Consider the following 14090-nt stretch of genomic DNA (forward strand, 5'->3'; position numbering starts at 1 on the left):
CAAAGCACACTACTGCCATCGCCTCACTCCAGAGGAAAGGCAGAACAAAAGCAGAGCACAGCTGGTAAGTGCTGCAAGCATCACGACTGATAAACAGCCTTAAGTTTGCACGGGTCACTTGTTGCCAGAAATGCTCCAACAAAATAGTTTCTACAAAAACCGTTACTTGTTAAAGTTCAAAAAAGGAAGATTTCTAAGCAAGATCCATACAACATAAACTCAGCAGTTGGCATTAGAGTAACTGGATCAAGAGCAGCCCAAACAGTCTTTTCCTCTCTCAGAAACGACACAATTACATTGCAGCCTCCCATCATCCATCCCTTCCAAGGCCCAGTCCAACCATGATCTAAACCTTCTGCTTTGGGTCACTGTGATAGTTTACACTGGACTTGATGCAACTGCACATTATATATAACAAAGAAATATTGAAGGGGAGGTCAATCCAGACTTTGTCCTTTAAAGGACATGAAAAATCCACTCATTAACCACTTCTAACTACTATAGAAGAAGACTGAAGTACTTTAAACCTTAGCATGATACACCAAAATTTTACTTGGCAATTCCAGCACTAAAAAGACTAAGAAAGTGCCTTATTATTTCAAAGGGAAAAACAGAAGAGTGAGTGGGACTATGGATCAGATAAATGATTTAGATAGCTTACAGCCCCAAGGTAAGTTACTCTGCCTCAATTAAAAGGAAAGCACTATCATTTAATGATTCTGAAAGCCTTCTAATTTCTCCAGCCATTCAATTGGCAGAGCAGTTCACCCAGTCCTTCTGCCACCTGAAACCCACCTGTCTAGTATTAGTTTCAGTAAGACAGTACTTGTCATTGTGAGTGTTTCTATTCATAACACAGACCCAAACAATGTCAGGTACTTCTGAAAACAAACTGTTGTGAAAATTAGCTATGCTTGTTTATGAAAACATGGGCAACTAAGGTGCCATAATGAATCACTCACTTGTTCATTTAACAGTTTAAAACATACCACAGGGAAATCACACTTAAAAGACATACAGATTTATCTTTAAGGACCACACTTCTTATCAGATGCTGCATTTCTTTAAACATCCAGCTGAATTCACACAAACTGAAGTTGTTCAGCACCTTGCAGCAGGAGGCTCAAGGAACAAGAACACAGAGCACTGAATTCTTACCTTAAGTAGTTTCTGCATTGTATCAAAACTCTGGAGCGCAAGCTGGGGAAATCAACGAAAGAAAGTGAGCTCTGAAAAAGTCCCTGGACCACAAAAATGGACTTCAAGTTCCTTCAACTCAAAATGCAAGATCATCTAGCTACGTATGTTACCAGAATTCTAAATACATCCTCGATTTTTGGTTTATAAGCTGTGTATTATTTTATTCTCTTGCATAATCCTTCTCATATCTGGACCTGTTCAAAACACTCAGTACTGGTTCAGCTCCACAACCCAGCTCTTGGGGCAATACAGACTTCTGTGAATGGTGAATGCCCCAGGGAGAAAAAATGCTGAAGCTGCAGACTTTGCTCCTCTAGAAGAGTAAGAGTACAGTTTTACTCACTACCCCTGTGTGAACTAGGCAAGCCTCTCCCCCCAGGCACTGAGCTAGTGAGTTTCTCCAGCCTTCACAATTATTTGCCACTGCATAAGGAAACCTTAGAAATTCCTTCTTTCTTCCTTTGGTACGACACTGTACAGAAAAAGACAGCGCACATCCAGAGAGTAAACATTTCTGTGAGGGCAAGATCCGAGCTAAAGGATAGATAAGGTTTCCTGAGGCAGTTCCCTGGAGGATTCTCATCTACATGCTAAAAATCATTCTGTTTGAACACCTGGATTCAAACAGAACCAGAAGGAAGAGAAGGTCACCTACCTCTCTTGTTGGGACCAATATGAGTGCATAAGGCCCATCGCTGCGCTGTAAACAAAGAAGACAAGAGGTCCACTAAGAAGGTAGTACTAATACACAGAGCACTTCCACATCTGGTTGTTATCAGCTGCCAAGGTGAATTCTGAAGTGTTTTAGTACAAGTTTGTGCACAACAGTTTGGGGTATTTCCCCCTGTCATATTTTTCAAAGACTAGGAACTTATTACTCCTAAAGACATGGCAGTAACCTTTGTTTCAGTTCTCCCATGTCCAGAACATTGCCTCTTCTCCATTCTGCCTTCTCCAAACTTGATAATTTATCCTATTTACAATTTGCCTACTGCATGAAGAAATGGGGAATGTGTAATGTGGTTCTTGTATCATCTGTGTCTCAGCTGCACAGGAGAATCACAAAAGCCACAGCACAAATAAAGAAGAAGAGAGACTGCTTGACCTTTGTATCAAGAGGAGACAGTGATAAGAACAAGACCTGGGGTTTATTTTTATTTGTCTTAATATCAAATGCAAAATACATTTAATTCTGTTGCACCTACCTGTATTTTGGATGTCATTCCTTGCAAAGACTGTACAAGTGGAATCCCGTAGGCAAGAGTTTTACCTTTATAAAAGGGAGAAAATTGGAAGAGTTTTCATCATTAAAAAAGTGGCAATTACAGCACTCAATCAGATTAAAGTACTACTCATCCCAGCATTCGTAAACTTAGGTCAGAGTATGGAAAAGTTTAATGAAGTCGAGTACTTAAGTTTGTACAGTAAGAGCGGGTGCTGCTTAGCTCCGCCAGCCTCCTGAATCTGGATGAGCCTTGGCTAAGCCCACATGCAACAGCCAGCAGGGGCACATCAACTTTCAGTCCCACCATTGCCCTGTTACAGAAGTTTGCACGGCCTCTGTCTGTCACTTCCATAAGGAATGTGAGGGTTTACATTTGTATTTAGGATCCCAATTAATACAAGCTAGGGAAGGAGACTGACAATGAAATACTGACCTGAACCAGTCTGAGATCTCACTAGAGCATCTTTGCCTTGCAGGAGCACAGGAATTGTTTGCTTCTGAACACTGCATAATGAACAAAACAGGTTAGGAAATATGAATGGGACATAGCATAGAATCCCAAGGTTTTAATGTCCAGTGACTGGTTCAAAATTGCTTACTCCAAATTCCACTCATCCATCTCTGCTGTGTAGCTACATCCGTAGAGATGACTTATAGGGAAAGACACTAGACAAGCATTGGATTTGATAAACTGATAACAAAGATGGGTTTATGATTGGAGTACCAAGTTAGATGGCAGGACTCCCAAGGTTCCACCTTCAGCTCTAACAAGTGACTTGCTGTGTAACTTACAAGTTATTTCTCACCCCACATTTTGAAAGCAACAAATTCTATGGCTAATGGGACAATTTAACACATACAGAGCTCTTCACAAATCAATTACATATAATGAAACCATCATAGATTATTTGTTTTAGGGGGTAGTGAAGTGTAAAGTCTTTACATGAATTTGGTTACCTGGTCATGCTACTTATCTTCAGAACATTGTTTATTGTGGATACCTAGAAAGATAATAAAGAACTGATGTTTATTCTCTACACTACTGGCCAAGGGCAACTGGATGTAGAAGCTCCTCAAAGCACTTCTGTTAGTTAATCAGCATTCTACCACCACTGGGACATCATGAAATACCCAGTCAGCTAAAACACTGGACTCCCAAACAGTCCACTCACCAGATGCGGATGCAGGTCCAACTGGCTAAAGGAATCTGTAGTGAAAACCTTTTCTTGCACCTGCTGCACCACTTTTCTGAGTTAGGGGAAACAAATCAAAACAAAGTGCATGGTGTGGTTAAAAACTGTACAGTCATATTCTATGTGAACAGCAATGAAACTACACATACCAAGCAACTGCTTTGCCCCAGCAAGGGCAGGAATTCAAGACACTGAATTTCAAAGCACTGAAAGAGGTTTTTTCCCTCTTGTTTATTTAAAATACCTGTTTATTTCTGGGATATCAGGGTTGTTTCTAAACAGGCTGGACGTTTTAACAAAAGGTCTGCTTTTTGGGCTTTCATTTCGGCTGTCAGTCAGCTGCTTCTTAGGAAAAGATTTTTGAGGTGAACTCCCCTTTTCCTTGATGTCAGCTTCAGTAGCACATTTCTTGAAGGTGTTTATTGATGGCTTACGTTTACGTTTCAAAGGTGGGTTTCCATGTGGTGACTGGAACTTTCTTTTCAGACCGCTGGACTGCTTTAATGTTAACAAACCAGAGAGCAAATATTCAGTGACTGATAATTAACTGCACTATACCACGTTGAACAGAAACATCAGCCCACAGAGAGATCCCTTATTTTAATTCCCTACCCCATGACTAAAGAAACAAAGTTTGACTTTTGCAGCTAGAACTTCCCGGTTCAACAGATTCACCACCATGCCCAACACCTTTGACCACTACTGAAATACAAACAGAAATCTGAAGTCGTATACAGTTCTTATCTCCACAAGATTTCAGCCACCTTCTACATTAACTGAGAAGAACATGCTTTAAAGATCTTTCTCAAAAGCTCTGCAAATCTCCTGATTATATTAAAGCCATCCCTGCAGGCTTGCTTCTTTCTGTGGGCAGGAGCAATGGCCTCGACTTCACCCCAACTTAGGTGTCTGCCAACTTTCAGCATTTACGAGTTTTTTTCTTCTGTAGCAATCTGTTTACGTTACTGATCTTCCAATCACCTTAAGAAAAACCTTTCCTTTCCCTACGTCCCTCCAAGAACAGCAAAGAAGAAAATTACATTTAACTTCCTTTGGTCCCAAAAGCCTTTCAACATTCTCCAACCCTTTTCCAATAAACTTGTTTTTCCCAACATGACTGCAAAACTCCAAAACGTTAAATTCCAGCACTATCTTGCCCAATGTTTTTTCTCTTGTTCCCCCACTATTAGCCACACACTCTGATTTCCTTTATTCTCCAAAGAACCACATTGCTTTCAAGCTCTATTACATTTTCCACTTGTTCCTTCACATTTCTGGTAATGAACCAAAACACAATCTCCAACCACCAACGTGATTGATCAGGAAGATGACAGTACTCATTACATCCTGGGTAAACCCTGGGAAACACATAACTCTCACATCCTTTTGCACGCTATTTTAAGACCAATTTTAAAAAATGAAAATAATAATTGAAACATCCCAGAATTACAACGATGACTTGAAAATTGAAACCATTTATTTAACCCATTCTTGTCCTTCTTTCTTCAAACTTATCAGAGGGAAGCACCTATTCTTGAAGCTCCCATTCCCACATCTCAGAGCATTCCCAAAAGTTCCCATTCCCACATCTCGGAGAATTCCCACAGTTCAGGCTCTCCCTACCACACCAGGAGGCTTCAGCACCTCACAGCCCTCCTAAGCGATGCAGGGGGCTATCCCATCATCACCCACAGCTCCAGCCCTCAGCCTCAACATGCCCAACGCCACAAGGCCAGCGAGGTCAGGGCAGAGCAGCCCGGTTTTGAAGGGATTAGGGAATTCCATTCCCATGGAATCCCGAGGTGTATAGGCTTGCTCCAGGTCCCCTCAGTGACTCCGAACCCCGCGTCGAGGAGGAAAAAAGCCACAGGCTCGAGTTTAGAAACTTTTCAGATGCCGATAACCCCGCTCCTGCTCCCCGACCCCGTCCCATGCTCCCCTTCCCTTTTCCTCACGCCGTCCGTACCCACCCCGTCCCTCCCCTGGCCCCATCCCATGTCCCCCAGCCCCGTCCCGTGTCCTCCCGCCCCCTAACCCTGACCCCGACCACGTCCCATGCCTCCCCCCGGTCCCACCAGGGCGAGAGCCACGTCCTCGCCCCCCACCCCCGCCCACCCCCTCTTGGTCCCGTCAGAGCGGTCGCTGCTCGGGCCGGGCCCCGGCCTCACCTACCCGTCCCGGGACACCGGGCCCGCGGCCCCGCGGCGCTGAGCTGAGGTTGAGCAGCAGCACCCCGCCCGCCGCCATGGCTCGCGGCGGCCCGGGCCGGGCCCAGGCGGGCGGCGTGAGGCGCGGCCTCTCAGCACGGAGCCCCCGCACCGCACCGGGCGCTGCGGCGGCGCAGGCGGCGGCGGGGGCAGCCCCGGCAGGGGGCTTGGCGGCGGCGGCGGCGGCGGGGGCGGCGGCGGGGGCGGCGGCGGGGGCTTCGGCGGCGGCTTCGGCGGCGGCGGGGGCAGCCCAGACTGGGGGCTATCGAGGGCGGCACAGGCGGTGGCGCGGGCAGCCCCGGGCGGGGGGCCTCGGAGGGGGCGCGGCGCATGCGCGGTGCGCGCGGCGGGAAGATGGCGGCGGAGCGCGGGGAGAGCCCGTCGCCGTCGGCGGGGGAGGAGGAGCCGCTCGGCCTCGAGGCGCTCGGTGAGGAGGCGGCGCCGGCCCCCAGCGCCGGGTTCCGTGTGACGGCGGTGCGGCGGGAGCCGGCGGTGCGGCTGCAGCACGGGGTGAGCGGGCTGGAGCCGCTGGCCTGGTCCGAGGATCACCGGGTGTCGGTGAGCACGGCCCGCAGCATCGCCGTGCTGGAGCAGCTCAGCGACGTCCACAGCGGCGGGCAGGAGATGGTCATCCACCGCACCGCCGTCCCTGCGCCCGCCGCCGCTTGTCTCCTCAAGGTGAGGCACCGGCCGCCTCCCCTGCTGCAGGGCGGGGGCAGCGTTGCCTGCACCGATGGAGAGAGGGGAAAAAAGCTTCCCTCTCCCAGTAATGCTCAGGTGCTTTCAGGCACCACACCAAGTGGGCGACTGGGGAGCTTTAGACTGGAGATTAGGAAATACTTCCTTACTGAAAGAGTGGTGAAGCGTTAGAAGAGGCTGCCCGGGGCGCTGGTGGAGTCTCCATCCCTGGAGGGGTGCAAAAGGTGTATAGACGTGCCACTTCCAGACGTGGTTTAGTCAGCACAGCAGCGTTGGGCTGATGGGCTTGGACTGGATGAGCTTAGATGTCTTTCCCAACCTTAATGATTCTGTGACTGCAAAGCTGGGTAGTTCTACTGAGAATGATTTCAGCTCTTTGATAACCATCATTTCAGTAAAATTTCTTAGTTTGCTGCCCAGGCTGAAAGGTTTTTGCAACAGGTGCCGTTCTGGGTTTCAGGAGGAGCGTCTGACTTCACACCCGTTGGCACAGAGAGTGACAAGCCTGGGTGAATGTGGCACTAAATGATAATTCTGCTGTTCTGGGCCTGGTTTTATTTTTCCAAAACAGTGCTGAGAATATGGAATAACTTGAGTTGAAGTGTTGAGAGCTGTACAGTTTGAATGTTATGCCAAGTACCCTTAAGCATGAGGTCCAACATAAAAAAAAGACTGTTGTTCTTTTTATTTAACAATTAAGAAAATCAACTACAATCACCTTCAAAGCAGTTCCTTTCTGAGACGACACATGGTTGCACACAATGCTGCCAGCTTCAGAGCAGATCATTTTCTGAAATGCTGTTGAAGATCTCTGGTAATTTTGCTTTCACATCTTCAACAAAAAAGGGTCCCTTTGAGCATGGACTGGGTCTCTGGGAAGAGGGAGCCAGGTGTGGTGAACAGGGTGGGTGCTCAAGCACTGCAGTGTTACGAGTTAAAAACTGCTTCACAGCTGAATCGTTGTGGGCTGGTACAGTGTCTTGATGTGAACTTGTTCACTCTTCACCGATGTTTTCTGACCAAGGGTAAGAAAACGGTTCTATTTGAACCTGTGTCCGCTCATCCTGAGGGAAGCAATCAAGCTGAGTCTTGGCTCACTGACAGGTCAGAGCACATTCTATAACTGTCTCTGTCTCTCCCCTCCCTCTGTCAGTTCCCAAGCAGTGGGGTTAGTCTTGGGTTTATGTGTCAGACCGCGTATACTCCTGAGAACAGAAGCATGAAAACAGGCAAAGACTCGGTAGCTGAGTCAAAATTATACAAATTCAGGCCAACAATGAAGCTGAAGTCTTTAAGAGTGGTGGTAATTAACCATTGGAACAGTGTGGTATATGTTATGATAGGGGACGCTCTGTTTCCAGTGGGAATTGATTCCAGGGAAGTCTTCCTTATAAAAAGTTCTGCAGTTATTTTAAAAAGTCCTTTTTTCTCACCTTCTAGGTTGGTCCAAAAAAGGAGGTAGCAGAATGTAAGGAGAAGTTCGCAAATTCAGTGGATCCAACGGTTAGCCAGACTTTTATGCTCGATCGAGTATTCAACCCTGAGGGGAAGTCATTGCTGCCTATGCGAGGATTCAAGTATTCCAGCTGGTCCCCGCTGGGCTGCGATGCGAATGGAAGATGCCTGCTCGCAGCTTTAACCATGGACAATCGATTGACCATCCACGCAAACCTCAACAGACTGCAGTGGGTGCAGCTGGTGGACCTGACTGAAATCTATGGGGAGCGCTTGTACGAAGCCAGTTACAAGCTCTGCAAGGCTGACACTCCCTGTGGAGAGCTGGGAGACTTTGCTGAATTTCAGCGACGGCACAGCATGCAGACTCCTGTGCGCATGGAGTGGTCGGGCATCTGCACCACTCAGCAGGTGAAACACAACAACGAGTGCTGGGATGTCGGCAGCGTGCTCTTAGCCGTGCTCTTTGAAAACGGTAACATTGCCGTTTGGCAGTTTCAGCTTCCATTTCTGGGTAAGGAATCAATTACTTCTTGCAATACCATAGAATCTGGAATAAATTCCCCAAGTGTCTTGTCTTGGTGGGAATACGAACATAACAACAGAAAGATGAGTGGACTTATTGTAGGCAGTGCTTTTGGACCAGTTAAGATCCTTCCTGTCAATCTAAAAGCAGTCAAAGGCTACTTTACGCTGCGACAGCCTGTAGTCCTGTGGCAAGAAATGGACCAGTTACCTGTGCAGAGTATCAAATGTATCCCCCTGTACCACCCCTACCAGAAATGTAGTTGTAGCTTAGTGGTGGCTGCAAGAGGACCTTATGTGTTCTGGTGTCTCCTGTTGATATCCAAAGCGGGTCTGAATGTCCATAATTCCCACGTGACAGGGCTTCATTCTTTGCCAATCGTCTCCATGACTGCGGACAAACAAAACGGCACAGTGTACACGTGCTCCCGTGATGGAAAGGTAAGGCAGCTGATCCCTATATTCACAGACATTGCTTTAAAGTTTGAGCACCAGGTGATTAAGCTCTCGGAAGTGTTTGGCTCTGTCAGGACTCACGGAATAGCTGTTAGCCCCTGTGGTGCTTACTTAGCAGTTATCACGACAGAGGGCATGACTAACGGGCTTCACCCAGTTAACAAAAACTACCAAGTTCAGTTTGTAACCCTTAAGACTTTTGAGGAGGCAGCTGCGCAGCTCTTGGAATCTTCTGTTCAGAACCTTTTCCGGCAGGTGGACTTGACAGATCTTGTGCGCTGGAAAATTTTGAAGGATAAGCATATTCCTCAATTCTTACAGGAAGCACTGGATAAAAAGATTGAGAGCTGTGGTTCTACTTACTTCTGGAGGTTTAAGCTATTTCTCCTGCGGATTTTGTACCAGTCAATGCAGAAAGCTCCCTCGGAGGTCATGTGGAGACCTTCACACGAGGATGCAAAAATCTTGATATCTGATTCCCCTGGGATGGGCAGCACCGAAGATGATCAGGAGGAAGGAACTTCTAAACAAGCCAGCAAGCAAGGCCTGTGTGACACGGGCAAAGGTACGGACATAGATGACACTGCAGATGATTCTCTTCCTCAGTCAAGTGATGTAGGAGGCCGTGAGCCAATGGAAGAAAAGCTTCTTGAAATACAGGCACAAATTGAGGCAGTAGAAATGCACTTGACACGAGAACACATGAAACGGGTGTTGGGAGAAGTTTATCTACACACATGGATTACAGAAAACACCAGTATTCCCACCAGAGGAGTCTGTGACTTCTTAATGTCCGATGATGGCTATGATGACAGAACAGCACGAGTAAGTGCACCTCTGTGCTCTGGGTATTCAGTGTTACAAGTGACTGCTTTCTCCCTGCTCTGTATCCTTAAATGAAAACACAGTTTTAGGGGTGGGGAAGAGAACTGTAATCATGTCATCCTAAGAATGCTGAGTTTTTGCAAAACAAGGGAGAGACTAGGGTTATTTTGCTATTGACAGTGGGTTTAGAACAAGTACTGATGGAGAAGGATGTTTCATTTCATGGCTAAGCTTATTTGATGTAACATCTCTACAAAAATAAACTGAGGAGGTATTTCCTCTGGTCAGCTAAACCTGCAGTTTTAACTTAAGAGGTGCGGTATCTCTGCAGCAGGGAACAGTTCTTTTCAGTACCCAAGTCCTTAAATCACTTGTACTCCAATACATTATTGCATCCAGAAGATGAAAGAAAGGTAGCACGTTTCCATTACTGGTGTAGCCTGGGGTTCTCTGCTGGATGTTGAAGCAAGCCAGGTCCACAGCGTGGCCTTCAGGAGTTCACCAGGGAAGCCTTCTGGCAGAACTGGGGTTTTCTAGCATCCAGTTACTATGAATGGAAGGTTTGAGAAGGTGATTTTCTTGTCTTGTAAACAAGTCTTCTTTTTATAGTGATAAAAAGCTGATTTCCAAATTCTGTTTTATCCATTCAGTTTGCTGTCGCATTTTAAAGGTCCTTGGGATGTGGTTTATGTCTATTGAAATGTCAGACAAATCTGATTGCATAAGTATTCTGCTATAAACATCATGTATACTCCGAGACAGCTGCTGAAGACACACATCCAGATAATTTCTGAACAGGATTGTTCAGAAATTGTTATCCCTTGTGATAGGCTTGAGAACATAAAAGCGTTGCTGTAACGGTCAGTGGCATTTGCTGAAGTGGTCCGAGGCCAATTTCCGCAGTGCTTTTTAAATTTGAAGTGGCTTAAATTTGCTCTTAAGTTTTGTATCCCTTTCCTACAGGGCAGAAATCTTTAGGAGATGACAATAAAATGAAAATAAATTAATACATATCAATGTATGATATTCCTTATGCTTAAATTTTGGTTTTTTGAATGCAATGAATTAGCTAGAACTTTGCCTCCTTTATCATATTCTGAAATAACAGCACCCCCAGAGACATTCTCACCTTTCTGTAGGCAGCTGTCCCGCTGTGACCAATGCTGACTCTCTGTATCCCCAGGTGCTGATTGGGCATATCTTAAAGAAAATGAACAAACAGACTTTTCCAGAGCACTGCAGCTTGTGTAAAGAGATCCTGCCGTTCACTGATCGCAGACAGGCAGTCTGCTCTAATGGACATATTTGGCTCAGGTAATCTGTTCTTAAAGAATCGTTGCCATTCCCTTGATGATTTAAACATATTTAAATAGCTAACCTAATACACTTTCTGGTGTTGGTGCAAACATTCACAAAGCATGTTCTCCATCCTGCAGTTCAGGGCACTTTTTGCAGGCTGTTATCTGGTCTCTTCCCTGAGAGAGAGGGCATTGTGGATTTGTTTATCTTACTAGTATGCTGTTTTCACAATAAAACACGTTTGACGGTCTTTTTTCCTTCAAGAAGGAGGAGGGAGGGAGGGAGCAAGCAGGAGGAAATTAAGCACAAGTCATCCTTTGGAGCATGAAGGAGGGTTTGTTCAGGCTGCTTCAGCGTTTGAAAACAAAGTAATTTAACAAAGAATTATTGGAAAAAACTACACTGAGAAGTCAAACAAGTTCTGGAACATCTGGAAAAGGAAGCGTTCTGATGCTGACTTATTAGGTATATGGCAATTGTCCCTGGAGACTTGGGAAGTCAGTATGTCACTTAAAGCAAAAACCTTTGCCTAAAAGATCCTGTGTTGTGTTAAATAGTCATTGCCTTAAAGACAGTTGGGTTCATCCCCTGTGCAGTAACCTCAGCTCAGGGTGCAGGAGCAGGTCACAAACAACACCCCAAGCCTTTTGGTAAAACAACTTGTCCTTTCACAGGTGCTTTCTAACCTACCAGTCCTGTCAGAGTTTGGTATACAGGAGGTGTTTGCTTCACGACAGCATCGCACGGCATCCAACCCCGGAAGGTAAACCATTCCTGTGGCAAAAGGAGCAAGATTACATATTCCTAAGTTTCATCTGCAAAATGAATAGAATTAGTTCCACTGACTTTTCTCTTTTAGGTAGTTAAATATGCTGCCTTTCATGGTGTCCTGTTGTCCATACATTAGTGGCACAAGTTAATTACAAAAGAGTGACTGCAGAAATTAATTTGTAAATGCTTCATTTTAATGAGAAAACACAATCTGTGCTGGACCAGTACAACAGTTATTTTCTGTTCAAGTTGGATGTATTAGTATGCAGGCCTACAAGTGATAAAGGTTTCTGTTTCAGTGCAAGCTGTATTGATCATGCCCAGGCTAAGAAATAGTTGGCAGCTGGCTGGCTTAGCTCCCCAGCCTGCTCCTGCAGGCTTGCATTGTGTGAAGGATCTAATTTCAGTCAAGAAAATAGGAATACTGTGTTGCACAGAATCGTTAGGTTGGAAAAGACCTCCAGGATCATCAAGTCCAACCATTCCTATCAGCCACTAAACCATGTCCCTGAGCACCTCATCCACCCATCTTTTAAACACCTCCAGGGATGGTGACTCAACCACCTCCCATTTGTGGCACGGTGATTCTTTAGGCTTCTAACTTATGTAGCTATTCAGATGAGTATGTAATGGTGTAGCATGGACTGTTTCACCTTCATTTTAGTTTCCTACTGAAGTGAGATTTAAACTGGTACTACCTGTAATTTCAATATAAAAATGGAGTTGGATTCCTTCAGAACTCAGTTAGTCCTGCATGGTGGATAGGTACAATCTGTTCCAGGATTACTAGTTTGTCCATCTCTGGCATCATTCTTGTCTTCATCTCTGTCTCCAGTTTTAAATAACTTGTTTTCTTATTTGCAGATCCTGAATGGATCAAGAGGTTATTGCAAGGACCTTGCACATTCTGTGATTCTCCTGTGTTCTAGAGAAGAGCTGTGTAAAGATGGAAAGTATTTTCTGTACTACATAAGCTCCCTTTGGTCTGGAAGGGGGATCGAGCACGGGCATGCAGAGTTTACTGGAGGGGGGAAGACATTGTCCACAACCCTGTAAATAGAACATCAGAGGTTTTAGAAACTCCTTAAGTCCAGAGCCTGTCCCACGCTCCAGAAACAAGAGGACATCTGGAAGAGGAGGTTTATGGAGCGGTTTGGAAACGCACCCTGTTGAAGCATCAGCAGCTGGACATGCTTCCTTTTACCGAGAAGGAACTGAAGTCTTAAGCGCGCGGTGTGAACTGTCCTTTCTGCCCAACAACTGCCATTCCTAAGAGCTAGGACAGGAACAGCGGAGCTGCCTCTTGAGTGGTCTTGGTGCGTAGAAAAGGCTTCAGCTTGCAGTGCTGTTTGCTTTTTAACAAGCACTGGCACTTGCCTCAGAATATTAAACTATCAAATAATTCGTGGTTCTAATTTCTTGCAGAGTGAAGCGTATGCCAGTTACAGCCATATGAGAAATTGGCCATTGTATTAGTTTCACTTAAAATCTAGAAGAATAACTGCCTCTTAACTGTTATAACAGTATTGCAGTCAGAAAGGTAATATTGGCTGCCTGGGTCAAATATGAATCAGTAAGAATAACTTTTAAGTGTAATAATTATTAAACTAATAGCAATTAGATTAAACGCTAATATATATATATATATAAAAATCTCCAATGCTCTTAAGTCTCTTGCCCCACTTTCTTTTTCTGAACTAAGTTCTAACCACTTCCTTGCTTTTGCCAATATTTGTGCTTTTTGTTTCTCTTAACTCTACCAACAGGAATCACCTTTTCCAGTGTAACTTGGTTCCCAAAAACATTACCAGTTTACCTTATTTTTAATTGAACTGAGAGTCTCTCTCACACAGAAACGAGTTTTACAGATGTTTGACACACAGCAATCACTCCCAGCTGACAGTTTCTCTTTTCATAATCATGCAGTAAAACCCCAAGCCTGCTCCAAACCTAAACACCACCGTGGCTGAGATGTTGGAAGTGAAGTTTCCACAAGCTGTTAGGGAGTCTGGTAAATCTGTTCTTGTATAAACCTGACTTTCATCAAGAGATTCATAAATATGTCAATGATGTAGCATGGCTGAGCCGAGAAATTTATTCTGCCTCCTAACTCCTGTTGGAAGAAAACCTTTCCCTCTTTGGCATCTGGTTCCCACGGGGAGCAGGAGAAACCTTTTCAACTTCCTATGCAGTGTTAGAGGAATGATACCTCCAAAATGTGTGTGGTTCTTAGGT

General features: G+C 45.3%; 2 protein-coding genes across 8 annotated transcripts in view; one reads left to right on the forward strand and one right to left on the reverse strand.

The window, feature by feature from the left end:
- The window catches only part of DDX31 (DEAD-box helicase 31), a 46956-nt gene extending 41005 nt beyond the window's left edge, over positions 1 to 5951 (reverse strand). For 5 of the 6 annotated variants that reach the window (XR_011338860.1, XM_069873257.1, XM_069873255.1 and 2 more), the window contains exons 1-8: positions 5791 to 5951; positions 3863 to 4116; positions 3598 to 3673; positions 3383 to 3426; positions 2859 to 2929; positions 2406 to 2470; positions 1856 to 1900; positions 1159 to 1200 (exon numbers count right to left, since the gene is read on the reverse strand). Coding sequence is in view for 5 of the 6 variants with exons in the window: in XM_069873257.1 (XP_069729358.1) it covers positions 1159 to 1200; positions 1856 to 1900; positions 2406 to 2470; positions 2859 to 2929; positions 3383 to 3426; positions 3598 to 3673; positions 3863 to 4116; positions 5791 to 5865 (672 nt within the window). In the remaining variant the exon portion in view is untranslated. The remainder of the gene's footprint in view (positions 1 to 1158; positions 1201 to 1855; positions 1901 to 2405; positions 2471 to 2858; positions 2930 to 3382; positions 3427 to 3597; positions 3674 to 3862; positions 4117 to 5790) is intronic. The other variant, XM_069873256.1, reaches the window with a different exon arrangement.
- A 199-nt stretch (positions 5952 to 6150) lies between these two features.
- Positions 6151 to 13311, forward strand: GTF3C4 (general transcription factor IIIC subunit 4). 2 transcript variants are annotated; one of them, XR_011338859.1, is made up of 6 exons: positions 6151 to 6503; positions 7965 to 9785; positions 10969 to 11099; positions 11759 to 11847; positions 12720 to 13171; positions 13281 to 13311. XR_011338859.1 is itself a non-coding variant. In XM_069873252.1 (5 exons), exons 1-5 carry the CDS (start codon positions 6156 to 6158, stop codon positions 12782 to 12784), a joined length of 2454 nt encoding a protein of 817 aa, XP_069729353.1. In that variant the 5' UTR covers positions 6151 to 6155; the 3' UTR covers positions 12785 to 13311. The 2 variants fall into 2 exon arrangements, 1 of the variants encoding a protein (XP_069729353.1); XM_069873252.1 differs by having other exon boundaries at positions 12720 to 13311.
- The last annotated feature ends 779 nt before the right edge of the window (positions 13312 to 14090 follow it).

The sequence above is a fragment of the Phaenicophaeus curvirostris genome, chromosome 20, assembly GCF_032191515.1.
Source record: "Phaenicophaeus curvirostris isolate KB17595 chromosome 20, BPBGC_Pcur_1.0, whole genome shotgun sequence".
In the NCBI taxonomy this organism is placed as follows: Eukaryota; Metazoa; Chordata; class Aves; order Cuculiformes; family Cuculidae; genus Phaenicophaeus; species Phaenicophaeus curvirostris.